At 51.7% G+C, this 26,915-nt stretch overlaps 1 protein-coding gene across 1 annotated transcript in view; it reads left to right on the forward strand.

Moving 5' to 3' along the window:
• Positions 1-6,382: 6,382 nt before the first annotated feature.
• Positions 6,383-26,915, forward strand: part of PAPLN (papilin, proteoglycan like sulfated glycoprotein) — a 43,208-nt gene continuing 22,675 nt past the window's right edge. The window contains exons 1-14 of the mRNA XM_023726358.1: positions 6,383-6,582; positions 8,623-8,682; positions 13,737-13,852; positions 15,554-15,614; positions 15,896-15,998; positions 17,650-17,780; positions 19,275-19,398; positions 19,875-19,955; positions 20,042-20,214; positions 20,386-20,509; positions 21,000-21,126; positions 22,099-22,306; positions 22,887-23,069; positions 23,288-23,429. Of these exons, the coding sequence (XP_023582126.1) occupies positions 6,493-6,582; positions 8,623-8,682; positions 13,737-13,852; positions 15,554-15,614; positions 15,896-15,998; positions 17,650-17,780; positions 19,275-19,398; positions 19,875-19,955; positions 20,042-20,214; positions 20,386-20,509; positions 21,000-21,126; positions 22,099-22,306; positions 22,887-23,069; positions 23,288-23,429 (1,723 nt within the window). The 5' untranslated portion in view covers positions 6,383-6,492. The remainder of the gene's footprint in view (positions 6,583-8,622; positions 8,683-13,736; positions 13,853-15,553; positions 15,615-15,895; positions 15,999-17,649; positions 17,781-19,274; positions 19,399-19,874; positions 19,956-20,041; positions 20,215-20,385; positions 20,510-20,999; positions 21,127-22,098; positions 22,307-22,886; positions 23,070-23,287; positions 23,430-26,915) is intronic.

Genomic DNA, 26,915 nt, shown 5'->3' on the forward strand with positions numbered 1-26,915 from the left:
AGAGAGAGAGAGATTTATATCAAGGAAATGGCTCATGTGGTTGTAGAGGCTGGAACGTCACAAGTCCGTGGGTCAGGCTTCTGATGCACATAGCCACAGGGGCTAGTGAACACAAGATCAGCAGGTTGGAGAGCAGGGCTCTTGTTCACAGGCCGTGAAGATCGATGAATCGCAAACATCGACAGGCAAGACCACAGGTAAGCTGCTAGCTCAGGTCCCAAGAACCAGAGATCAGATGAATAGGAGCCAGCTACAGGATCCAGAATGAGCAAGAGCCCACAATCCTTGCCAGAATATCCACTTATATTCAGTGCAGGCCACGCCCAAGGAAACTGCCTTTCAACTGATTGGCTACTCACAGCAGATCCCATCATGGAGGTGATCACGTAATATTAAATCTCATCATGAAAGTGATCACACCATCATATGACTATCAAATCACTGAGGATCATGGCCTGGCCAAGTTGACACACAACCTTAACCATTAACAAAGTTCAAGGTAAGTGAGATGAAGTCTCGCCATCCTTGCTTCTGAGAAGCATTCTGGCTGTACATCTTCCAAACTGATTTGCTCATTCTTTTGTCTTTAAGTGGCATTATACTGTAAAATAGGTCAGCAGTGGGGGTCTGAAGTAATAGGTCCAAACATTACTGAAGTTTGAGAAGCACCACTATTTATGAAAAATTAGTAGTTTTCCCCCCTCTGTTTTGCGAGGCGCTGATCCTCTGACTCTCTGGGTTACGTTTCCAGGCCTTTGGCACAAGGCACATGCTGCTTCTCGGTCCACGGGCTAAGAAACATCCAAATACAGCGGCTGAGCCAGCAAAGGAAATTTGACGTGTCCCAGGAGTGTGGCAAGAGGAGAGTGAGGCCAAGAGAAAGGATCTAAAGACCCTTTGGCTGCTGGCCTCTGGGAGTACCAGTCCTGGGCCCCCTCTCTAGCAGCCCCACCTAGGGACAGCAATGACAGCACAGGAGATGCTGAGCTGAGGTGCAGAATCTGCAACAGGAGAAGGGGGACTTGTCCTATATCTGCAAGGATCCGAGGCACCAAGGCCACTGCTGCTCAGCCACAGGACACCAGATTTGCTCTGGAGGCCAGGGTGTCTGCCCTGAACTGTGAGGCCCAGGAGGACCCTCCAGGCCCATGCTCAGCAAGCTGACCCCACACTCACCTAAGCCCCTCTCCTCTTTCAAGAAGCTAAAGATGGGGCCCTCACACTGGCTCCTTTATCATTTCTGGGTGCTATCCAGGCAATTTGCTTCTCCCAAGGAGACTGTAGCCCAGATTCTTGCAGAAAGCATGTGTGTGTGTGAATGTCTCCACATGGAAGGAAGGGATGAGAGCTCTGACACTAGAGCTGCTGGGTAGGAGCCAGTAGGATAGGTTATCTAGAAAGCCCCTTTCCCTCTTCCTTGCTGCTGTCCTTGCTCAGATCTGGTTCCCCAGGACATTACACTGCCCCTATTCCAGTTTCTCACAGGCTTATCTTTCTCCTGGTGTTCTTTCCAAGAATTCGGACTGAGGATGGGGCAGGTGGGGTGGATACATATTAGACCAATGTCACTGAGGGACATCCCAGGAGTTCTTGTGCTTTCTTTCTGAATGGCCCTCATACCTGGGAGAAGGTGGAGGGAGCTACATCTCTGTCCCAGCTTTAATGATTAAACTCCCCTCCAAAGGCCAAAAGGCTTATGACAGCCACTTGTCAGACATTCGGAGCACTGAACTCATTCTGGTGGTCTTGCTTGATGTTTCAAAGTGCTGACTTGGATATGGCAATGAGGGAGGACAGAAGATTGATAGGGTCTAGAAACTCAGTATCACGTTAAGAGAGCAAACTGTCACCAAGTGTTTTAATGCTCTCCTTCCCTCGTTCCCTCAACTTTTGAATGAACTGTACTAAGGGAAATGGATGCATGTGCTGGAGGATGAGGATAAGTTAGAGAAATCAATGTAGAAATCTTCAAATGTGAACTGTTATGTCTTTTTTCCCTTTTGAATTCCTAGTGAGCTAGAGCATAGGTTCTGTGACTTTTGTAGTGGAAATATTTGAATATTCGGTTTGCAAGATTTGTTCAATTTTAATTAAAACAACACTAGAATGTAACTCCCTACTAGAACATGAACTCCCCGAGGGCAGGGACAATCTGGTGTGCTGGAGCAGGTGACTTGGGAGAGTTGATTGTGTATCCATGTTTAGTGACATCAATGCCATATGAGAGTATTTACACCACAGACATTGGTAGACACAACGAAGCAGTGTTTTCTCCCCCCAGAGAATGGTTGTTAAGCATTTACCACCATTGGACAGGTCTGTCCCCAGCTTCTGGCACAGAGTAGGCACTCAAATATTCAAAGAATAAATAAACGAATGAGCAACCAAAAAACAAGAAGGAAGAGGAAAGGCAGTCTGCTCTAAGTTCGGTTCAACAAGAGTTCAGTAAGCGCTATGTGCCAGGTGCTTCAGGGAGGTAGTGGACATTGGTTTTCTGGGGGTGGCCCAGCATCTGAACCCCTTCTCATCTGAGGACCCTGCCAATTCCTGTTTGCCCAGGTCCTGGAACTCAGGGTGCAGTCATGTTCCTGCTGGGTTTGAGTCTGCAAGGACAGTTTAGGAGTTTTTCTGTGAGTGGCAAGGGTCCATGTTGCCTAAAAGTGGTGGTGACAGTAGTCCAGTGTCCAGTGGGATGAGTCCTAATCAAAACTATTTCTGGGCCATGATCGATGACCTTGGCAGGGGTTCTGGCCCATTTTTGTGCTGATTCACTAGCGTTCCTGTCAATTCCAAGAACTCCCCATGTTCTTCCTGTAAGTAACTTTTCTAAGTCCTTTTCTGTGGTTTGCAACCAAGAAGCCTGTGTGTGACAGTTTGGGTCCTCTGAGAAGCAGACACCAAGATGGGATTAGGTGTGCAAACCATTGGAGGAAATGCCTGGAAGGATAAAGGGGGAGGAAGCGGAGCAGGGAGAGCCCTCAGAAAGGTGTAGACCTGAGGTATGGCAGCTAAGGGCCGCCAATCAAGTGGGCTTCCCCTACAGGCTGCCACATACCTCTGGTACAGGGTACAAAGATGAAACATTCAGAATTTAGAGGGAGAAAGAGAGACAAATACATCACTGCCGTAGTTTGAAAGTGCTTAGGGTAAACCCCGGTGGCACAGGAGCACAGAGGTGTGTGTAAGAAAAGGCTTCCTGGAGGAGGTGGATCCTGGAAGCTCAGAGGCTCTTGGGGTTTTGCCTTCTCTCCAGCCTCCATCCCAGCCCAATCACACAAAAAGATCTGGTCACTTATATTCTGGCCTTGTCCCTGGACCTGGAATCTGCACAGATTATCAAAATGTAGAGTATCCAAGATATAGGTGGAGGGAGCATGGGGCACGAAGAACTATTATTCAGCACCTTGTTGTTGTTAGCTGCCTCCCCTCCACCCCAACCCCATTCTCTGCACAGTGGAAAGAAATGCGGCTAGGTCCTGTACCATCACCATCATCAGTTGTGGACTGGACCATTGTGATCCATAGGGTTTTCATTGGTTGATTTTCAGAAGTAGACTGCAAGACATTCTTCCTAGCCTATCTTAGTCTGGAAGCTCTCCTGAAACCTGTTCAGCATCATAGCAACATGCGAGCCTTCAGTAACAGATGGTGGTGGCTTGCTTGAGGTACATTGGCTAGGAATCGAGTCCCTGTCTTCCCCATGGAAGGGAAGAATTCTACCATTGAGCCACCACAGGAGGAGCTTTATGGAAACCAGTTGCTTCCCTACTCAATCACCCTCTGCGTGAAGCTCAAGTGACAAGTTGAGGCTTGAGGTGGTGACGTGACTTGCCCAAGTTTACACACAGCAGCAGAACAGGCTTCCAGTCAGGTCTGTCTGCCTCCAAGGGCTGCCCCCAACCCCACATGGAAGGAGGTCTCTGGTGCAGCTAGTGAATGGCATTTACAATAGGAGTGAGAGTCTTACTCTTTTTCCTGGAATTTTCATTCTAAACCACAGTGCTAGGTACTGTGCTCACGGCATCCCTCTGAGGCAAGCAGATGAGGACCTGAGGCTTGGAGAGAAGTACTTGCCCAAGCCAGTAACTGGCAGAGCCTGGACTGGTGCAAGGCCCACCACTCAACACTGTGGGGGGGTTCCGTCACCCCAACCTCAGGGCCTTCTTTGCAGCTGGGGTGGGGGCTAAGAAATCATGGGTCTGATCCCAGTTAATTGGCCTGGTAACATTTTAGTGCTTCTGTTCTATCTCCTATTTGTTGCATAGTGCCTGGGGTCTTAAAAGCTTGCAAACGGCCATCCAAGGCACACCAATTGGTCTCTATCCACCTGGAGCAACAGAGGAAGAAGGAGAGTCAGGAATAGAAGGAGGATATGGAATGTGTGGCTAATTGCCTCCATGAACAACTGCCTCCTTTGCCACGAGACCAGAACTGAATGGTGCCTGGCTACTGTTACTGAACATTTGATCAAAGATTCCATAGATGAATCCTGATCAAAAGGGGGGAAATGTAGAACAAAATTTAGAATTTTCATGGACTTTAGACTTCTGGAGCTATGAAGGTTAGATGAACTCTGAAACTATTGCACTAAGATAATCTTTATACCTTAAACCAAAAATATCCCCTGAAGTCTTCTTAAAACCAAATTATTGTTCAGCTTAACTAGTAAAAACGGTCTGCCTTGAGCATTATGCTTTTTTAAGAACTATTCATACGGGATCAAAGTGACAACAGCAACTTGAAAGATTAGTTGGGGGGCAGTAAATTTATGTCAGTGGGGGAGAAACAACTCAGAACTAAGGAGGATGAGAATGGTCGCACAACTCGAAGAATGTAAATCAATGTCACTAAATTGTAAATGTAGAAACTGTTGAACTGGTATATGTCTTGCTGTGTATATTCTCAACAACAACAAAATAAAATTAAAAAAAAAAGAAGTGGGTCTGGGTGTTTGAGAAGGAGTCGTAGAGGAAAAACAGCAGAATGGGAAGGTAAACTCCTTAGGCCTCTGTCGCCCACTTCCCCTATCCCTCACCCTCACCCCCCAGCCCCATCCCCCGACCCTGCAACTGGAAAGCCTCCTCCCCCCACTGAACAGGGAACCTTTGACCAACCTCAGAAAAGTCTGGGCTGTGGGGGCAGGGAGCGAGGCTTTTTGAATAGAAGAAATGATTTTCTGATTTTCTGTTTTTAGAGAGGCTCTGGGTCATTCCACTGCCAAGCTTTATCTTTGCCTAAGAATCCACACAACTCCCCAAAGGCTGACGCTACACAGCTGCTCCTCCTCCTCTCTTCACTGATGGTCAGAAATGGGCCTGGCTTAAAGTGTTTGTGTTTGCAGTAAGCATTTTGTCTGACATCAGCGGTGGCCCCTGGGAGATGTGCTGTAGGGGCTGGGGGTGTGGCGATGCGGTGAACTCCCCACTCTTGACGTTTCTCACCAAATAGAGGCCAGGGAGAAGTGACTCATGCCAGGTCAGGTCAAGGACGGGGAAGGGGACCAGCCTTTGTGACCTCCCCACCACCATGTGTGCCAGCCCGGTGCCATTTTCCTAGGGGTAGGTGAATTTTCAGTTCTAAAAAAGGGGTGGCAGGCCTGGAGCTCATTAGTTAAGAAAAAGGACAGTCAGGGAAGGAAATTAAATTTATCACACTTATCGAGCCCTCTACCATGATCCGGACTAGTGGCCAGATCAGGATTTTTTAGGTTAGATGCAGACCTTACCCTCTGGGACGTTATCGCTGAATCAGGGACACAGACACCCACAGTATGATGCATCAGAGAACTACAGCAGCAGGGACTGGGACTGGGGGACAAGGCAAGGAAGTTCCAACTTTGCCTGGGCTGTGTCAGGGAAGGTTTCACAGAAGAGGTGACATTTGACCAGGGTCTTGCTGGATGAGGAGGAGTTTGCTAGACAGAGGGGATTGGGAGATTGCGTTCTAGGCAGTGGAAAAACTAGCTGGCAGGTAAGATGAGAACTCAGTTGTCTGAAGTACAGAATTCAAGAGTGGGGAAGGAAGCGGCTGGCCTTGGAGGTGTGTTGTGTGTGGGTTAGGTGTGGGAGGGCGTCCCAGAGCAGGAAGGCTTGGGCACCGGGGAAGTGGACTTGGAGAGGGCACTGGTGCCGGCCCAAGAGGGATGCCTACAGCGTGGAGGGAAAGCCCAGGCTTGGCGTGGACTCAAGGAGGTGGAGGCCCTGGTCACGCCGGGGGGTCATTGTGGGGGCCTCTCCGCAGGGCACTGTCCAGTCACTGGGATTGGGGAGGGTTGTCGGCAGGGCTGACTGAGAGGTGATGGGGCGGGGCGGAAACCAGCCAGCGGCGGGGAGGGAAAGTCCAACCTCCGAGGGCGTTCGGAGCTGCGGGCCGACCTCCCCAGCTTGGGCTGGGGCGGGCAGCGACGGAGCGGCGCTGCTGGAGACAGGTAGGAGGGCGGAGGGGCAGGAGACTGGCGGGCGCCTGGCGGCGCACCCTGGAGCTTCTGCTGGAATGTGTCCCGCCTGGCTTGCGGGGAGAGCAGTGTCGAGGAAGAGGGGCGCGGGACCCGAGCACGGCTGGGCGCTGCGCGCCCGGACCGAGGTAGGAGGCCGCCCGCGGTTAGGAAGCGCAGGGCTCCGTGGGAGCTGGTGCTGGGCGGGCCCCTCCCCTGCCCTCCGCCGGACGCCGTTCTCGGGCGCAGCCGAGGCGAGGGGCCAAGGAGACCGGGCGTCCCCTCCCGGAAGTGCTGCTGGGACTGTGGGTCTGGGGCGTCGGAGCCCCAGACGCCCCACCGCGGCAGCACCTGCTGGGCCGCCCCGCGCCTCACGTGGGAAACGGCCCCTTCTGCGTCTGAGGGCTAGTGGGCACGTTCTCTGGGCGCAGGCGGGGCGTCGGGCAAGAGCCCTTCGGGGGGTGCACGGGGCAGGGCGTCGTTCCGGCTTCGGCGGCTCTGATGTCCGCTGGGGACTGTGGGGTTGCAGCGCCCAACGCGCGGAAACCCCTGGATGCGAGTCCCGGGCAATCTCTTTGCGGCAGGAGCAGACCCGCTCCTCCTGCGTTTCTGCCCGCCGCCTTTGGACCTAGCTGGGCACAGACGCGTCTCCGGGACGCGAAGTTTCAAGAGCCCACGCTGCATGCTCGGTGTGCACCCGGCCCTGCCCGCAGGCAGCAGGGAGGTCGAGGCCTCCCAGATCCAGAGTAGAGCCCAATGGCCAAGACCCAGAGCTGGCGCCGAAGTCAGACAGGTTGTTATTGTGGGTTTTTTGGCCACCAGATGAGTTGAAAAACACTTAAGTTTTCAGTCTTTTGGGACTTTGGAATTGCAGATGTGGGATCATGGTCCAGCGACAATCGTAGCAGTGGTGGTAGTAGTAATTGCAATTACGTTATCACTAAAATTCTTCTTTCCTCTCCTTTCTTCAGTCTCTTCCGTAGCTATGCTCACCCCACCGTAAAGGCGTGTCTCAGACGAAGCGTCGCCATCACTTATGTTGATCTTTATCCCTAGAATGCGGCGGCTCCTGCGTTAATGCCTGCTTCCCGTCCCTCGCAGATGCTGCTGTAGGAGTGGCGGACAGAGTAGGGGCCTAGCAGGGGGAGCAGGCAGCACACCGCCTCCCTCACCCCTGCTAACTGAAGGAATCTCTGGATTTGACTATGTGAAAATGACTAAATGAGTCACTTTTGGTGCCAACTTAACCAGTATATGCGTGGTTAAATGTGTCAGGTTAAATTTTTGCTGAACTTAGCTTATGTATGCTCAGTTTTATCCTTGTAAACTGAAGTCATTTAATATTTAAAAACAAAGAATACTATTAGAATTACATATTTTTTAATTCCAACATACAAGTTAGTTCTTATCTAATTTTTTTTATGAGCAGTGCACATTGTCATTCTCCCACACAGTAACACGCACATATACTGAACACGCATACAAATCACACATGTACTGCGCAGATGCATACTGCAGATGCACACACTTGCATACACACATACATTGCACAATACTGAACTCGCATACGCCACACAGCACACAAACTGTAACATGCACAGATACTGCACTCACACACTGCATGTATGCACAGCGAACATGCACACACCAGTCTGCACACACCGTACATACTGCACACACACACTGCATGCACTCACATGCACGTACTGCACACACACTGCACTGCACACACTGTACATGCACACGACACACTGTGTACACACTGATTATGGAGCCTGCTTGTGGCACTTCCCTGGTGCAGAGAAATGTTGGTGTGGGTGTAAAAACTGATGGAATGACTATTTTAAAAGGAATCTCTTCCTGAATTAAAAATACAGAAAGTCTGATTAATTCTGAACTGTGTTTTTCAACAACAGAGGTATTTGTAATCACCCCCTTTTTCCCTTGAAACACAGAAACAAATTGTTCTGAAACTTCTGCCAGTTGTAGATGGGCCTTTTTTCCATACCTGTGTGAGTTGTCCAGCTGGTGTGGTGCACACACGTTATATTCTCCACTATGCACCATGGCGTTCCCGCTCATCCTTCTGTGGGTCTCCTGATCACCTTGGACAACTGGGAAGGGGTGACACACACACACTGGCCTTGCACCCCCTAGGTCATCTGCTTTAACCCCGGCCTCTCCCACAGGTGGAGATGCGGCTGCTCCTGCTCGTGCCCCTGCTGCTGGCCCCGTTGCCCGGGTCCTTGGTGAGTGCAGCCCTGCCTGACTCCTGGAGGGCCTGCTGGGGGAGGCGGGGAGGGGCAGGAGGGCCTTGGGGGCAGGTGGCAAGTCCAGGAAGGACACCCACAGCTTAGGACTGGGGAGAAGCTGCCCCCTGCAGTCTGGAGCCGGTGGCGGCAACATTCCCAGGAGAAGGGCAATGTCTGGGAAGATGGGGTAGGAGGAAGTGAGCCCTTGGCCCTGAGCTAATTTAGAAAGGGGTGGAGACCTTGAAGCTCCTGGCCAAGGTGCCCTGAACTGGGCTGTGGCAGCACAGTTTGCAGGAATGGCAAACTTCCCACCTCCCTTCCTCTTCAGGAGGTGGGTGCACTTTTTGGAGCCTGGGCTGTGCTCAAGAACCACCTCCGCCAGGTGGTCTTCCAAGTGGGGTGGAGGGGGTGCTGGGACCAATTAAAGTGCAAGGCTAGGTGGCCCACCCTACACCTGCATGGGACCAAATATGGCTGCCCCTTAATGTGCTGTGCTTGGGCCAAGAGCTTTGAGGTTCCAGTGATTCCCGCTTTCACTGGCTTTAGCATCTAGAGCAGGACCATCCAATAGAACTTTGAGACAATGGAAATATGCTGCCCAGTAAGATAGCCACTAGGTCCCTGTGGCCACTGAGTACTTGAGATGTGGCTAGTGCAACTGAGGGGCTGCGTTTTTTATTTTATTTGATTTTAACTAATTTATATTTAAATAGCCATGTGTGGCCAGTGGCTATTGTATTAGTGAAAATATAGAGAGTGGACACAGGAAGCCAACTGTTGAGCAGAATAGCTGTTTTTTAACAGAGGCTCAAAGTAAGGGCTCCCTGGACATGACTGGGTCCTGAGGACATAGAGTCTTCTAGATTGCAGGACCCACCTTCAGCAAGGTGAGGTCTGCAGAAATGGGTGCTGCTGGGCTTGGTGTCTGGAGACTTCCTGCTGTGCTGCTCCTGGCATTGGCAGAACGGAGGCCACCAGCCTGCTCCTGGAGTGCTCTCCACAGGGGAGACCCACAGCCCTGCCCACCCTTCTGAGAGGCAGGCAGGAGGAGAGAGAAGAAGGACCCCAGAGAAAGGACCAAAACTGTTTGCTGTTGTGGGGAGGGCAGTGGAAATGCCGCCTCTGGAAATGTGAGTCTAGGATGAGGATGAGAGGGGCTCCCCTGACCAGGGCTGCGTAGGCGAGCCCCGCAGATCCAGCACGGGCCACAATCAGAGCAGTGGGTGGGTACAACCAACCTTTCTCACATACCCTCCACCACCCGCCGGCTTCCCAGGTCACCTCTGCCTTCCCAGGGCCCTTGCTCCCTGAGTGCCCCACGTCCGAGGTCCTTCAACGCATGCTTCCTCCTGGTGCCCGGCAGCGTGAACACTGCAGCCCAGGTGCATGTCGAGACCCCACGGTGAAATCCTATAACCACTCCGTAATAGCTGCGTGACTCTAGCAAATCACTGAACCTCAGATTCCTTTAATTTGGGGGTAATGAAGCCCACCCCACAGGCTTGTGCAGCCTGTGCAGCTGAAATGAGTCAAGGTTTGCAAAGTGCCCTGGGTCCTGTGAGATCCTTTCTTCCTTAGAAATACCCTAAGGAGCCTTCTGCTTGCAATTGGTGAGCCTCACACAGGGCTGGGCATGACCTACGCTGTCAACTCTTCTCCCCTCACCTTCCACCTGTGTGGTGGGGGGGAGTGTGGCCCAGGCTCACAGTGAGCTGCCTCCCGATTTCCATTTCTGGTTCTTGGTTCCTGTTACTGGTTCTCCTTGGGGGCAGGAGCCACTGCTGGATCCCAGAGCACCTTCTTGGGATCCCTTTTTGTGCTGACAGAACAGAATGAACAGATGATTAAAGAGCTACAAAGCAAAGGTATACCCCCTGGCTGCCTGCCCCTGCTCCCCACCCCAGGCTGGTCAGGGCAATGCTTCCAGAGGCAATTGACTGGGTGTGGGGGGGAGGGTCCACCTGCACGCACCATCACATACACACACCCTCACACACGGGCACACTGGATAAGTCCCCTGGGAACAGCTGAAGCAGGAAAGGGGGCTCCTGAGTTGCTCCAGGTGGGTGTTGGAGAATTGAATTGGTGGGGTGCGGTATTTTCTTTTTCTCAGTCAGAAAGCTGAGAGCAGCACGAGGCAGGTGAGGACACGCCCAGCTGAGGCTGGAATGGAGCAGCTCATTATGGCTTCATACAATAGTGCAGTTCATGGTTTTAGTAATTATAGAGAAACATGACTGAATGTTTTCTTTCCTCTGAGAGACAGTGCAGTGTAGTGGACAGAGGTCTAGGATCAGGCAGGTCAATCCCACCCGCTGAGTGGCCCCAGCAAGCCGATGCCTGGGTCATAGTTCCTGGGCACATGAAACAAGATGTTTGTAAGATGCCTCACAGGGGCCTGTGCTTGGATGGCCCCCACCCCACCCCGATGGCCACGAGATGCCTCAGGGACAGGGGTGCCTCTTGTTGCCTTGGCCACAACAGTAAGCCCAGCGCAGTCCTGAGGAAGGGTGGGTTCAGGGAGGCGCAGGGGGCTGTGTCAAAGCACTGAGACTGACATCCAAGCAGACCTTGGTCAGAGGCTAATTAGTAACCAGGCCAGGTCCCTTGAGGGCTGCCTCCTGAATACTTAAACAGTGTGATGATGAGCGTTTGGGGGTAGGCGGTGCCGGAATCCAAGCCTGGGCTGCTGGTTGTCTTTGGAAAAGCCACCCCCACACATATACACACACACAATTTCTTCCCTTTTAAAGTAGAAAATTGATCCAAATATCAGTTTAAATTTTGTTGAGAGAACATTTTGATATTCTGGTTCACTGGTTTTCAAAAACTTGGAGATTTTGTCCCAGTTTAAACTGAAGGAATAGATGATTTTCAAAAGTGAAAGCTAAGACCTTTGGTCTGGCCGGCCCTTCCTCCTGGGTTTTGTGTGTGGTTCAACAAGTTTAGTGCGGTTTGTTCTGATCTAGGGTTCTGGGTTCTCTTATAAAACAAGAATAACAAGGTGTTTGGCATCAGGGGTGTTAGGAATGAGCACTGAGTAACCTGAGGGTAAGCCTCGTTACTCACCTGCATCTTGTGAGGTTCCTCGTGGCAGACAGCGGGAGAAAGGGCTGGCTTTTCCATTTTAGGACTTGCGTTCTTTCTCTGGAAAGTGGGGGTGATTTTTCCTAGAGATTGTTGGTGACCTGTTTCCAATACACCTTCTGCCTCCTGGCAAAATCCTGAAGTCAATTCTAACACCTGTCCAGCTCCTTAGAACTCCTCTGGTGTTTCATTTGATTCTTGCCTCCCCATCAATGAGTTAGGTGGGAACAAACACCAGTGTAAGAGCAGAGGCCTGCAGTGAAGCTGACCTGCCATTTGTTCCTGTGTGGCTTCGTCTCTTGGTGCCTCAGTCTGCTTATCCACACAATGGGATTCATCAGATTGTTCTGAGGATTAAATGAGAGAACGTGCCGTAGCACGTGGACTTCTGATACCAGTGGCAAGGTGTCAGATCTTCCTGGTGGGAAACTGACAGGATTCAGTTAGGACTGTAATCCTGTTATGGAGCCCCAAATAACAATGTGTCAGCAAGAGAGACTTGATTCCTCCCTTGCATAACACACTGGAGTAGAAAGTCCAAGGATGTTCTGTTTCACAAAGTCTTCCAGGTTCTAGGATCCTTCTGTCTTTGCTTCACTGAAGCATTTCCAAAGTTACCTCATGGTCTAGGAAGGCTGCTCCAACTCCAGCCATCACGTCTCCTTTCTAGCCAGCAGGAAGTAGTACAGGAGAAAGAAGAAGGGGCAAAGAGTATATGTAAGGAAGATTACTAGAGGTTGCTGCCTAACACTTATTTACATTGCATTGACCTGAACTTAGCGATGTGGCCACACTTAGCTGCAGGGAGGTTGGGAAATAATATTTTGTATTTTGCATAGCCAGGTGCCCAGCTAAGAGTCAAGGGTTCTCTCAACAGGAGAAGAGGAAGATGGATATTGGGAACTCCTGAAGTATCTGCCACAGATTGGCAGGAAGAGACCACAACCGCCCTGCACACATAGATGATTAGATTAAGTTCCTAGTTTAACAGGCCAGAGCTACAGAAATTTCTGGAAATGAGGTCACCACACACGGCAGATGCAAGTGCAGCAACACTTGGTGTGGCTCTTTCACACTAGACCCTGGTGAAGCATGGCGCTGCCCATGGGCAACATCCCCCGCACAGATGGGGAGCCCTACCTACACAAGAACATGCCTGTCCTTCCACGTCTCCATCTTGGATGGGTTCCCTCTCACCATTCATGGGCTCTCATTCAAGGGAATATTTGCAGCATCTTAGTTCTCAAACCAGACTCCGCACCAGCCAGGATACTTCATCTACAGAAAAGAAATTCTCTGCCCCCAGCTTAGCTGTTTCTCGACTGTGCCTGGTAAATAGCAGAATAGCAGGAAAGCAGGGGCTAGTTCCGATGGTGGCTACTTTGAGGGCTAAGGAAACCACAGCTGAGGAAGGTTAGGTGATTTGCTCAGGCAGCTGGTAAACTGACAGCACAGACCTATCCTCTGGGCCTCCCTCATCATCTGCGGTGCCGGTGGCCCTGCCCATGTTACTTCCCTTCCTTCTTTTCTTTTAGGATCTCCCTTCCCTAACATCAGTGTTGAACTCCAAATGCCTGGGCCCTCATACTGCCCCTCACTGCAGGGTTCCCTCCCCCACGTGGCCCCTGGAACTTCAGACTTCCCCAGGTGCCTCACCTCTTTCAGAATACACCTGGCTCTCACCTCCTTGTGGTGAACAGCTAGCCAGTTTTGGAAATGAGCATGTTTTGGAGTACCAGCCGATATTGCTGAGTCCTGAAGGGCTGGCTCTGGAAGGGAGAATCCCAGGCTCCTTGAAGGGCAAGGGAGTGTTTTCAGACAGGGGGGCCCTCCAGTGAACCTCTGAGTACCCTTGTGGAGGCTTCAGGCTCAAGCACCAAGCGGGTGATGGCTCCCCAGCCCGGCCAGGCTTCGGTGGAAGCTGTGATGCTGACTCATGCTCCTGAGTGTGTCTTCTCCTCCAGGCCCCGAAGGTGAGGCGGCAGACTGACATCTGGGGCCACTGGGGTGAGTGGAGCCCCTGCAGCCGGACCTGCGGAGGGGGCATCAGCTTCCGGGAGCGCCCCTGCCACTCCCAGAGGTAGGGGAGGTTAAAATGGGCCAGCTTGTTAAAAGGGGGCAGGCGCCAGAACAGGCTGACTTCTGGGCTGGACAAGGCGTCACGGGCAGGCATAGGGCCATGTGGGCAGAACCCACCAAGGCAACTGATTTGTTCTGGAAGCAGTATCCATGGAGTATTTGAAATCAAATAATTTCCCATGTAGTTACATTCTGATTTCAACTATTCACCTTATTCTGGAAGAGCTAGAGCAGGTCTGTCTCACGTGTCCCCCATCCATCGTGCCTAATGCAGTGCCTGGAACATGGCAGGTGCAGTGAATTCTTGCCAGATGAGTGGCAGTCTTCAGCCAACACTTGTAACGCCTGTGGTTTCTTTGCTCGCAGCCTCTTTGTCAGGTGTTCGAGGTTCCTCATTTTGACTCTGCCTCATTAACCACTTAGTGCGTGCGGGCACTCTGCCCGGTGCTATGGAGGGGGTGGGGTACAGAAAGTGTGATAAAGTTTCCCAGTTGGTGGTGGGCTTGTTAATGCATTACTCAGGAGACCTTGTGTGAGGAGAAAGAGAGACACAGATATTATACTTATTTGTTCAATTGCAGAATAGTCTTAGGTGGGTGTATATAACATCTTATTTTATCTCTAAGGACAGGCAGCCTTTGGGTCTTCTCTGGAAATTGCTTTAAGACACAGCGTGGCTCAGAGTTAGGCACCTACAGAATAGTTAAGCTTCTGAGTCCCATTCCTCCCAAGTATAAACATGGGGTGAATTACACCTACCTAAGGGGATTTAGGAAACCCTGGTGGCATAGTGGTTAAGTGCTACGGTTGCTAACTAAAAGGTCAGCAGTTAGAATCTACCAGGCGCTCCTTGGAAACTCTATGGGGCAGTTCTACTCTGCCCTATAGGGTCGCTATGAGTTGGAATTGACACCACAGCAACGGGTTTTTTTTTTTTTTTTTTTTTGAAGGGGATTTAAAGGAGCCCCGGTGGCGCAGTGGTTAAGTGCTAGGCTACCAGCACACAGCAGTCTGCTTCCGTAAAGATTTACAGCCTTGGAAACCCTATGGGGGCAGTTCTGCTCTGTCTATAGGGTCACTATGAGTCGGAATCGACTCGAGGCAGTGGATTTTTAGTGGATTTTTAAGGGGATTTAAAGGAGCCCTGGTGTCACAATGGTTAAGTTCTGGGCTGCTAACTGGAGGGTCCAAGGTCCACTGTTGGAACCCACCTAGTGCCCCTTGCCCAAAGACTTGTTGTTGGGTGCTGTCCAGTGGATTCTGACTCATAGCAACCGCATGTGATGGAGTAGAATTGCCCCATAGGGGCTCCTAGGCTGTAATCTTTCTGGGAGCAGATCATCAGGTCTTTCTCCCAAGGAGCTGCTGGGTGGGTTCCAACCAGCGACCTTTCTTTGGTTAGCAGCCCAGCACTTAACGATTGCACCACCAGGGTTTTTTCCCAAGTCTCCTTCCAGTAAAGATTACAGCTTAGGAAACCCTATGGGGCAGTTCTACTCTGTCCTATAATAGAGCCCCGTTGAGTCGGAATCCACTGGACGGCTCCTAAAAACAAAGGGGATTTGTGTGTGAGCGCTAGCGCCCCACCCTGTCCCCCTCAGCATTGTGCACAGGGAGCCTCAGAGATGAGCTGGGGGAGGGAGGCAGGGAGGGCGATTCTTCGTGTGGTGGAGGGACTGTCTTTGTGCCTCTCATCCCGCAGGAGAGATGGAGTCTTCAGCTGCGTGGGCCCCGCCCGGAGCCACCGCTCCTGCCGCACCGAGGTGACACGGGCTGCCCAGTCCCCCAGTCTCCACTCTAGCTGCTGCCCCGGCGGGGGAGCCGTCCCCTGGTCCCAGGCCCCCCAAGCAACCCTCCGTCCACCGCCGGGCCGCGCGGGGAGCTCCTTCCTCACCCGCACCGCCAGTGACAGGCCTTGCCCTCGCACCGCCTCCCCTTGAGCAACCCAAAGCATCTGGAAGGGGCGCTCAGGGGCCTTGGGGCAGGCCTCCCGGGGAAGAGGGGAATCCCATTTCACTGCTCCTTCCCCCGTTCGCCCCCTCAGAGCTGTCCCGAGGGTGCCCGGGACTTCCGGGCCCTGCAGTGCGCGGAGTTGGATGGCACAGAGTTCCAGGGACGGCGCTACAAGTGGCTGCCTTACTACGGGGGTGAGCAGGCGGGGCACCCCATCTCCTGGCTGCACTTACTCCACCTTCTGCTACCTCGGTCCCCATCTTTTGGGGATCTCGTTTATATGTTTTCTTTAACTTCAAAATTTCTGTTACCGTATAAATTACAGAAGCTTTGTCAAAGGAATTTTTGAGAAATTACCAGTACCCCCATTAATACCCATGGCAACACAGCAATGATGGTCATTTTGAGGTCTTTCCATCCTTTTCCCGTATGTCTATATTTCCAACAAAGCTATGCCATTCGATGCACCATGTTGAGCCTATTATCTGAGGCACTTCTCATGTTGCAACCGAGTTTGAGCAAGCAGCAAGATGGGGCGAGAAGGGGCTTGGTATAGCAAGATCGTGTTTACTCTGGATCACTGGGGCCAGATTAGATGCACCTTGAAGTTAACTTTGAGGGCGATGTGTTGTAGGTCATTAGTTTTTAGAGAAGTACAGTTCAAGGGAAAAAAGTACTAATACACGTGTAAGAGTCTGAAGGTATCTTAGGATAATCCTACTGAATATCAGTTTTCACTGCTCACTGCAAATGACCTCTGGGGACTTGGCGCTCTGGATTCCAGATCAGTGAACTCCAACTGTGTTCCTGGTGGGGGCTTGGCTAGTGGAAGTGGCCCCAGTGGGGTCCTTTGGCATTCATTGCGCTCCCCAGATCCTGAGAGGGGCATATGTTGAAAATAATTTAAATGTATCCACGCTATAGAAGATATAGAATGCAGAGGAAAGGCTAAAAAGACTAGTAGAGGGGTGCGGCTTTTGTTGCTGAGGGGATTATAATGCTATTAGCACTTTTGGACTGTTTAAACTATATGTATGCAAAGTTTAGATAAATACATAAATTAAAACAAGAAAAAAAATTAGCCTAATCCCATCTCTTTCATAGGGCCATTGTTAGCATTTTGGTCTAGCCCTTTCTCGTTATTGTCTGTCTATACGTTTACATATTTAAAATTACTACATAGTACCATTTTGAGTTGTGTGTTATAAACATTTTCCCACATAACTGCCCAGTCTTTATAATCATCATTTTAACTGCATCATCAACATGCATATTATTCCACTGATAGATAATAATTTACTTAAAGAGCGTTAGGAGGCTTCAGGTTGGTTCTGACTCATAGTGATCCTATATACAACAGAACAAAACACTGCCCGGTCCTGTGCCATCCTCACAATCTTTGTTATGCTTGAGCCCGTTGTTGCAGCCACCGTGTCAATCTATCTCGTTGAGGGTCTTCCTCTTTTTCCCTGACCCTCTACTTTACCAAGAATGACGTCCTTCTCCAGGGACAGATCCCTCCTTAAAGAGTAGCCTATTAATACTTGGGCTATCATAAATAATGCTGAGGTAGACCTCTTCAAGTATATAGCTGTTTCCTTCTTTGGGGGTTTTTCTTCAACTTAATTCCCAGGGAAGCAGCAGTTTCATGGAGAACGTTCTTTCTCCCTGGGATGAGGCTGGGAGCCTGAGTACTTCGGGGGCTGCTGTGAAGGCTTTCTCTCCCAGCGGCTTATATGTTCCTGCCCTTGCCATGCTCAGCTTTTGCTACGGTAGGCCTTGGGCCCTGGGGAAGGTTGTCCTTGAAACTTGGCATCTCAGCTTTCCCCCTCTTGCCCTCTCCAGCCCCAAACAAGTGTGAACTGAACTGCATTCCCAAGGGGGAGAACTTCTATTACAAGCATAAGGAAGCTGTGGTAGACGGAACCCCCTGTGAGCCTGGCAAACGGGACGTCTGTGTGGATGGCAGCTGCCGGGTGAGTAGTATCCCTTACTCCTCCCCGGCTGTTTCAATTACCTCCTCTTTACCCTGTTTGTGAGGGAGGGATTCCACCCTGGGGGACACAGACACCCAACACTGGACAGATGAGATTGACAGCAGTTTATTAGTCACTTACACGCAGAGCCCTGGAGAGGAGGATACAGCAGGCCACCCAGGGCCACATACAGCTTGCACTAGGGAGCAGAGTGAACAACCAGGGACTGTGGGAGGCAGGCTTTGTAGTATTAAGAGGGTGGGGTGCCCCTTGAGTCCCCTGAGAGGAAGTGATTTGCTTGTTTGAGTAATCCTTTGCAACTGAAACCCACTACTCAGGGATAAGCAGAACGGCACCTGATCTGTTTGATAAAGAGGGTTGTTTGGCTATGGAGTAGAAGTATTCCTGGGAGCAGAGTCAGGAGAACTTGGCTTTAGTGTATTTGAAGTCCTCTCGTTTTCTCCCAGATGTCAAAGCAGCACATAACGTTGGACCTTCATTTTAGACCTTACACCACACCTACCTCCGATCTGGCTTTGTGACTCCCTGTAGGGTATCTCCCTGGCCTGATACCGGCAGGGCCATATGGCTGTCATTAGCTTGATGTCTTCTCAAGCTACCTGGACGTTGAGCCTAACTCCTAGGGTGCATTGTATCACAGATGTCCTGTGACTCTCTTACCTTTGCTCTTTGAGGAGTCTAGCCCCATAATAAGAGAAACCCCTTGGGTAGCATGTTACAGAAACACACCTAAAATCGACTTAAGCAAAAGAAGTCTAGGGATGATCTGGCTGACTCCAGGCACTTGAACGATGTTGCGGATATCTCTTGTCTCCTTGCCTGCTGGCTTTGCTCTCCTTGGGTCAGTGTGTTCTCAGGGCCGTTCTTCTGTGAGCTGAAGATGGCCACTAATAGCTCCAGGCTTCTTCTATCCCCGCCTGGCAGCCACCTGGGTTGCCTCTCATTTGACTTGGGGCTCGCCTCTGAACCAGTCTCTTTGTGCAAGGGGCATAACCCACTGATTTGCCCAGACCCACTGCTTGGGGAGTTCCATCTAAACTATGTGGGATCAAGATTGCCCCCAGAGGAAAATAAGGTGTTACCAGAGAGGGGGATGTCCCCAGGTGGTGCAAATGGTTAACGCCACGAACGCTAACCAAAAAGGTTGGAGGTTCAAGTCCACCCAGAAGCACATTGGAAGAAAGGCCTGGTGATCTTCTGAAAAACCAGCCATTTGAAAATCCCATGGAGCACAGCTCTATCTGATGCTCATGGGGTCACCATAAATCGAAATCAACTCAACTGCAACTGGTAACCAGAGAAGGTAAGGTGCATGCTGAGCACAGGCCAGATCCATGGTTTATGCAGCCATCCCTGGCTTACTAAGGAATGGTTACCACCCTTACCTGCCAGGATTGTGCAGATGCCGGTCTAGGCCAGGCTGGCCAGTGCTTGAATCCTGGCATGTTATTGGCCCTTGTCTTTGCCTGGCAGGTTGTTGGCTGTGACCACAAGCTAGATTCGTCAAAGAAGGAGGACAAGTGTCTGCAGTGTGGGGGTGACGGCACGACCTGCTACCCTGTCACAGGCATCTTTGATGCCAATGATCTCAGCAGAGGTGGGTCACGGGGGGAAGCAGCTGCAGTCCTCCAGGGGTCCTCTGACAATTCAGACAAGGGTCTGTTGCCCTCTCTTCGCCCCCTGGCTGGGACTGGAGACCGAGCGCCCTCCACGGCACCCAGAGAGTTTGATGCTGGTGCCCAGGTCATGCCTTTGAGCCTCCCTGTGGTCTCAGGGTGGAGGCCAGACTCTTCCTGGGAACTCCTGCTCACTTATTCAGTCTAATCTCTCTCATCACCACCTGGATGTCCCTCTTCATCCCCTCTCCCATTGTCCCAATCCTGTCCTCTCTGCTCCCCAGTTAGTTCTGGGCCCCTGAGCCTGCCAGTCAGCCCAGCCCCTCCTGTCTTCTACGTGTTCTTGCCCCGACCCCAGTCTGTGCCGCCATGACTCTTAGAACACTTGGGGCAACTGACTTGGGTGGTCTGAATGGGAAGGAGCACTCCGCAAACCCCCCACCTCTGCTTCCCTCAGGCTACAATCAGATCCTTATCATTCCCACGGGGGCCACCAGCATTCATATCGAGGAGGCTGCTGCCAGCAGGAATTTCCTAGGTGAGCATCACAGTCTGGGGCTGTGGCAGTGGGTGGTACATCCAGCTTTCCCCTGCTCATGAGGGCCTGTTTCACCCCCTGCACAGCGGTGAAGAGTGTTCGCGGTGAATACTACCTCAACGGGCACTGGACCATCGAGGCAGCCGGGGCCCTGCCTGTGGCCAGCACTGTCCTGCAGTATGAGCGTGGCACCGAGGGGGACCTTGCCCCCGAGCGGCTCCACGCCCGAGGCCCCACCTCAGAGCCCCTGGTCATTGAGGTAAGCCGGACTGTGGGGATGGGAGCACATGACCCCTAGGAGGCCATCAAGCCCCAGTCACAGGGGGTTTGGGGTTCCTCTGGGCCTGAGGCTGGCGGAGGAGGCTGTGGGATGAGGAGGGGTGGGGGGCGCCTGGTTGGCTGCAGACCTCAACAAGGATCCTCTGCACAGCTCATCAGCCAGGAACCCAACTCTGGCGTGCGATATGAGTACTACCTGCCCCTGAGAGCCCCTGACTCTGGCTTCCGCTGGAGCCACAGTTCCTGGAGTGACTGCAGTGCTGAGTGTGGAGGAGGTGAGGGTACCTTGGACAGCTGTGGGGAGGCTCTTGCCCGACCTTACTGAGCGCCCACTGTATGCGAGGCACTGCGGACAGAGGGCAAGTCACAGTCCTAGGGGAGGCAGATGGAGAAGTCAACGAGGAATTTCCACTCCATGGAGTCACCTTGGGGGGGACCTGGGGAAGGGCCCCTGACCTAAGCTAAGACCCAGAGAGGGCCCCCAGAGGGGTGCCAGCTCACTGGAGACAGAATTCACGGGAGAGGAGGCCAGGCCTGCAGATGATGCCCGGTGTCAGAGTGGGGCTCCGTCACTCACAGCGAAGATTTTCCGAGTCTCATTTCCTCATCTGTAGATTGGGGATGGTAATGGCTCCTACCCCAGGGGTCTTTGGAGGCTTAGTCAGGATTGTACATGGGGTGTGTCCAGCATGGTGCCTGGCACAGAATGTGTCTGTGAACGTTTGTTGACTGACTGGCTGCCTATTGCACCGGGCCCCCGCACAGGTCACCAGACCCGCCTGGTGTTCTGCACCATTGACAACGAGGTTTACCCCAACCACCTGTGCCAGCGCCAGCCTCGGCCGGCTGACCGCCACCCCTGCAACACTCACCCATGCCCACAGACCAAGCGGTGAGGCCCTTGCCAGCCCCGTCCTCCCATGGTGGGGCCCAAGGACTTGGGAGGGGAGGGGTTGGGGTCCCTAAGCTGCTTTAGATATAGAGCCAAGAGGTTGGGTGGCTCAGGGCTCCCCACCGCTGTGGCCGGGGTAGGAGGAGGCACTGTCACAGGGGGAGGGAAGTGCAGGGGGCCTGAGCCTGAAGCCCAGGGCTTTTCTTTCCTGGAGGGGTATGTGTACCCACACGGTGCTCAGAATGCCCAGGCTGGTGGCAGGAGGGTTGGGGAAGGTGGTGGAGGCCCCGGTCTGTCTGAGCTGGCAGCGAGTTGGCTCGGCAGAGGCCAAGATGTGGGCCAGGCATCTGGCCAAAGGGCCCGTTGGCATAGGCAATGCCTCTGCATACAAAGGACCTCTTACCTGCGCCAGCCCCGAGTGTGGCACCTCCCTGGGGCCCAGCGTGTGTGCGGGAACAGGTAATCTGCTGGCCACAGGCCCCACAGGCCCGGGACAGTTCCACTCGCATGCCTTGGTGGTGGCTGGCCTCATGGAATGGTGGCGGATTTGGCTTTGCGTGGTGCAGCGGGGCCGCCCTTTCCTCCTGTCCTTGGACCCCAGCTCCAGGCTAGGCTACTCCCCACATGGGGAGTATGGCCCCTTGGGGGATGCCCCCCATCAAATGTGACACCCAGAGGGAATAGAGTCTGGCTGGGAGAGCAGGGGACCTGGTGAGAGGGAGGAGGGGGTGTGGGATGAGGATAGGCACAGGAGGGCTCTGAGCGGCAGCGCACCATGGTGCAGAGGAGGGCCTGGGGCTTGGCCTCATTGTCCAGAGCTCTTTGCCACCCACCTGCAGAGACCTGGATGTCTAGAGAATGGGCTGGGTTGGGGGCTCCGTCTACTCCTGTGTGTGAGAGCTGGTACCCCCTTGGGCTGAGTTCCGGCCCCTGCTCCTGGGCCAGCCTCACTGGATTCCCACACCCCGACAGCTGGAAGACAGGGCCGTGGGCGCCCTGCTCAGCCTCCTGTGGAGGTGGCTCCCAGTCCCGCTCTGTCTACTGCGTCTCAGCGAATGGGGCTGGCATCCAGGAGGCTGCCAATGAGGCCGAGTGTACAGGCCTGCCCTGGAAGCCCCCCACCACACAGGCTTGCAACCTCCAGCGCTGCGCAGCCTGGAGTTCAGAGCCCTGGGGAGAGGTGAGGCCCCGGGTTGCAACCAGGCTAGGGTGGGGGTTGGGCAGAAATCAAGAACTGGGTTTTAGGCCTGGGCAGCGGCTGGGCTGGGAGGCTTGTCCTCTGATGTGGAAACTGAGATTCTGGGTGGTAAAGTGACTTAGCAGGCTTTCATAGAAACTGGGGCAAGACTGGGACTAGAAGGAGGTACCTGGACTCCTGGTCCAGTGCTTCTCCTCCTTCTCTAGGACCCCAGAGCAGGATGAGAAAGACTGCCTTGGTATAGAGGAGAAGCTGAGGGCATTGCTTGGGGTGTCAGGGTGAGGGACTTGGCAGTGTCCAGGGTCACTGGTCACTGCTTCCAGCACCCACATATGTTCAAGGTGCAAATGAGGGGATGTGAAAAGGCACCCATGCTGCTGTCAGCAGTCATGACTCAGACTGTGTGACCTCAGAGGACTCACTCAGCCTCTCTGGGCCTGGGGACTGGACATGGGCTGTAGGGTGCTGTACACCCTTTGTGCCTGGCCTCCAGCTGTCCAGCCTGGCATGGCTCCCCTGGGTTGGTGGTGGTGAGCTCCTGCTGACAGCTGGGTCCTTGTAGTGTTCGGTCAGCTGTGGCTCAGGGGTCCGGAGGCGGACTGTCACTTGCCGGGGTGATGAGGGGTCTGTGCTCCATGCCACGGTGTGCTCCTCAGAGGACCAACCGCCTCTCACTGAGCCCTGTGTGCGTGACACCTGTTCCCTCCTCTATGACCAGGCCTGGCACGTTGGCACCTGGGGTCTGGTGAGTACTTGGGGCTCCCCCTGCCACCTCACATACCTGGTGTCCTACTTGGTTCCTTAGGTCTCTGACAGGGGGCTGCCTATGTGCCTCCATGGGTCTGACATGCGGGACTGGGTTACCTCCCCCTTTTTGGCTTCCTTGTGGGTATTCCCACCCCAGCCTCAGGGTCTCCCTCTGTGTGTGTGTGTGTGTTCTCCTCCCTACCCCATGGGCCCCAGTGCTCCAAGAGCTGCAGTTCGGGTACTCGGAAGCGGCAGGTCGTCTGTGCCATTGGGCCACCCAGCCACTGTGAGAGCCTGCAGCTGTCGAAGCCGGCAGATGTGGAGCCCTGTAACACACAGCCCTGCCATCTTCCTCAAGGTGAGGACAGGAGGCGTGGGCAGGGAGGAGCCCTGACCTGATCTCTTGCCCCACTACAAACCTAGCTAGATACTTCCTGCTTTGGGGCCTTTGCTTGTGCTGTGTTAGCCACCTGGGCCACTGTTTCCCCTCATCTCTATCTACTGAAGCCTTTGCCATCCATAAAGTCCAATATGTATGCCACCTCATGAGCCAGCCCTGTTTCCCTCCGTGCACAGGTAGCATCTTCCCCCTTGGCCCTATCCCCCCATAGCATGTTATGACTACAGGCAGTCCTCAGCTTACCCTGGGGTTCTGTTCCTACAGCTCTATCATAAGTAGGTTCTAATGTAAGTCGAATACCTCATTTTTTTTTTTTTTTAGTTTTCATTATTACTGCCTTTTATTATTAGTATCTTTATAAATTCGATCTTTATTTTTGTTTGGGGGTTGGAAACATTACATATAAACTTACAGATATGATGACATCAGCAAATTATGCACCAAAACATTTTATGTAGTACATATTACTAACATAAGATGTACAAAAAAAAAAAAAACAGTTGTAAGTGTGGTTTGTCATAACTGGAATATGTCGCAAGTCAGGGACTACCTGTATTGCATCAGTCTTTCTTGCACTGCAGTGGTTTGTATAGAGCTTGTTCAGTCTACTAGCTATAAGTTTCTTGAGGGCAGGGTCTGCGTCTTCCTTATTCCTCTTTATGCCCACCTCCCCCCACCGCAGAACTTCCCTAGTATGTGGTAGATACTCTGCAAATGTTTGTTGAATGACAAGTGACTGACTGAGTGCAGAGGGAGGGTGGTAGTCCAGGAAAGATTGTTCCCACAAGCTGCTGCTGCCTCTGTCTTCCCTCTTTCTCCTCATCTGTATTCCACTGGGGAAGGTGGTGTCCTAGGCATGAGGATCTGTAGCAGGAAGGGCACAAAGCTAGCGTTTGCTTGGTTTGAGGATGTGACATTAAAGAAGAGTATAGGTTGTAGCTGAACTTGAAAGGGTGATGAGGGGTGGCTTTCCATATTAAAGAGGTGTGTGGCCTTGATGTGGTTGGTGATAGGCACTGTGTGAGCTGTATTGACCTTGGGGTGGGAATCGGTAGGTTCTAATGGCATCCTGCAGGGTGACTAAGAATGAGTGACCTTGGAGTCAACAGTAGCCCTAGGTTCAAGTCTCTTCTCCATCACTGACCAGCCGTGTGGCCCTAGGCACACCCCTCTCCTCTCTGCTTCTTGGTTTCTCCATACATACTATGGGGTTAGTAAGAGTGACTTCCCAGGCTTGTGAGTCACAAGGTACAGTTCCTAGGCCCACAGAGTGCACGGTAAACAAGGGGTGGACAATAGTGGTAGTGAGGAGATATGGGGAGGCTGGGCTTCAGTGGGAGCCCTGGTGGCGCAGTGGTTAAGAGTTCAGCTGCTAACCAAAAAAGTTGGCAGTTCAAATCTGCCAGCTGCTCCTTGGAAATCCTATGGGGCAGTTCAACTCTGTTCTATAGGGTCACTATGAGTCAGAATTGACTCGACTCAATGGCAATGGGTTTTTTTTTCTTTTTTTGGTTTGGGCTTCAGGGACCACTTGGAGGGCCCCTCAGGGTCCCTCAGCTGCTGGCAGCAGGGGTGTCTCAGCCTGGGCCTGGCCCTTAGGGCTCATGCACAGGAAGAAGACCCTCAATCTCCCAGGAGTCCAGGCTCTCAGCTCCCCGGGGCCTGGAGGACAACTCCCTTGAGCCTGCCTGAAGGACAAGTAGGACTCACACAGGTAGAAAGGTGGGAGAAGACAGTGAGCTTCACACCAGGATGAATTTTTAAAGAACCTTTATTGTTGTTTTTATGATTATAAAGATAATCATTGTGGAAAATTAGGAGAAATTAGAAATTAAAGAAAGTATATAGAGAAAAATTAAAATTGCCCTTAATCCCACCCTGACATGACCATCATTAACCTTTAGTGTATTTCCCTTGTAGTGTGTAATTTTCATCTTTTTTCCCTTAATGCCATTTTGTGTGTATTTTCCTGTTTGATTTCACGAGGCACTGCACAAGTCCACGATGGGCCATTATTTGTATGAGAGTTTAGGTGGTTTCTGGTTTTTTATACTGTAACTTATGTTGTAGTATAGACTTGTGAATGCTGGGGGGGAGGGGAGTGGAGTGATCTTGGGGAGCAGGGGTCTGATGAGGCCTATTGAGGGCTGGGTGGCTGAGCGAACTCCTAGTGAGTCTTCTACTTCTCCTTCCCAGGCTCTCGTGTAGGACTCACCACACAGACCCACCCACACACACACCCACCCCCACACACACACACACCCATAATTTTGAGTTTTCCAGTGGCCACAAAAACCAAAAAACTAAACCCAGTTCTGACTCATTGTGACCCTGCAGGACAGAGTAGGACTGCCCATAGGGTTTCCAAGGCTGTAATCTTTATGGAAGCAGCCTGCTGCATCTTTTTCCCATGGAGCAGCTGGTGGGTTTGAACTGCTGACCTTTTGGTTAGCCGCTGTGCGCTTGACCAGTGCGCCACCAATGCTCCCTAGTTGTCACAGAATAAATAAAAAAAGGAACAAGTGAATTTATATTTAATAACGTATTTTATTTAACCTAATACATCCAAAATATTTTCAATGTGTAATCAATACAGCATTTACTCATTTTTTCATACTAAATCTGTGAAATCCAATGTATAGTTTGTACATACAACACATCTCAATTTGGATGCTATATTTTCATTGGATTACTTGATCTATATTTAGATTTCATAAAATGTGCAGTTGAAAAAAGTAGATTCTCATACTCAAGTTGTTCCAAATATGATGAAACATTTTCAAATAAACGTATCAGGTATCTGCTTTTAAGGTAAAAATTCAATTAATTATTAAGTAGAATTTAAAACTCAGTTCCTAGGTTGCTTTAGCTACATTTCAAGTTGCTCAGTAGCTCTAGAGACCAGTAGTGGCCCCCAGAGCTGGCCCTCGGCCCAGGGGGTGGAGGTGGCGACAGGAGGTCTTTCCAGGGGGTGTTGCCTTCATGGTTGGGATGGATCCTGGAGGGTGTCAGGCACCCTGGGTTTTGGCCTGGGTGTGATAGAAATAAGATGAAAGCCAAGACTTGACCCCTATCTACTGTAGTCTTCTAGCCCCAGATTATTATTTAGAATATTCCCTGAGGACCACAGCAAGATGTGGGCCATATGGGAATAGAATTTTCACTTATTTTATTCTTTATATCTTTATTATATAACAATATGCTTACTGTGGGAAATTTGAAAAACACAGACGCATGGGAGGAAGGGAAAAAATCACCATGCATGAAGAACTGGAGACTCATCATGAGCATTTCTGGGACCTTTCCTGCAAGTTGTCTTTTATGCATCATTTAAAAAATTTTTTTCCTGTTGTCATAATTTTCTCCAACATTTTATGATGAAAAAATATTTTAACTTTATAGAGGTGTCATTTGCATACTATAAAATTCACCCATTTTAGTTGT

The sequence above is a fragment of the Trichechus manatus genome, unplaced genomic scaffold (assembly GCF_000243295.1).
Source record: "Trichechus manatus latirostris isolate Lorelei unplaced genomic scaffold, TriManLat1.0 scaffold00010, whole genome shotgun sequence".
Classification (NCBI taxonomy): Eukaryota; Metazoa; Chordata; class Mammalia; order Sirenia; family Trichechidae; genus Trichechus; species Trichechus manatus.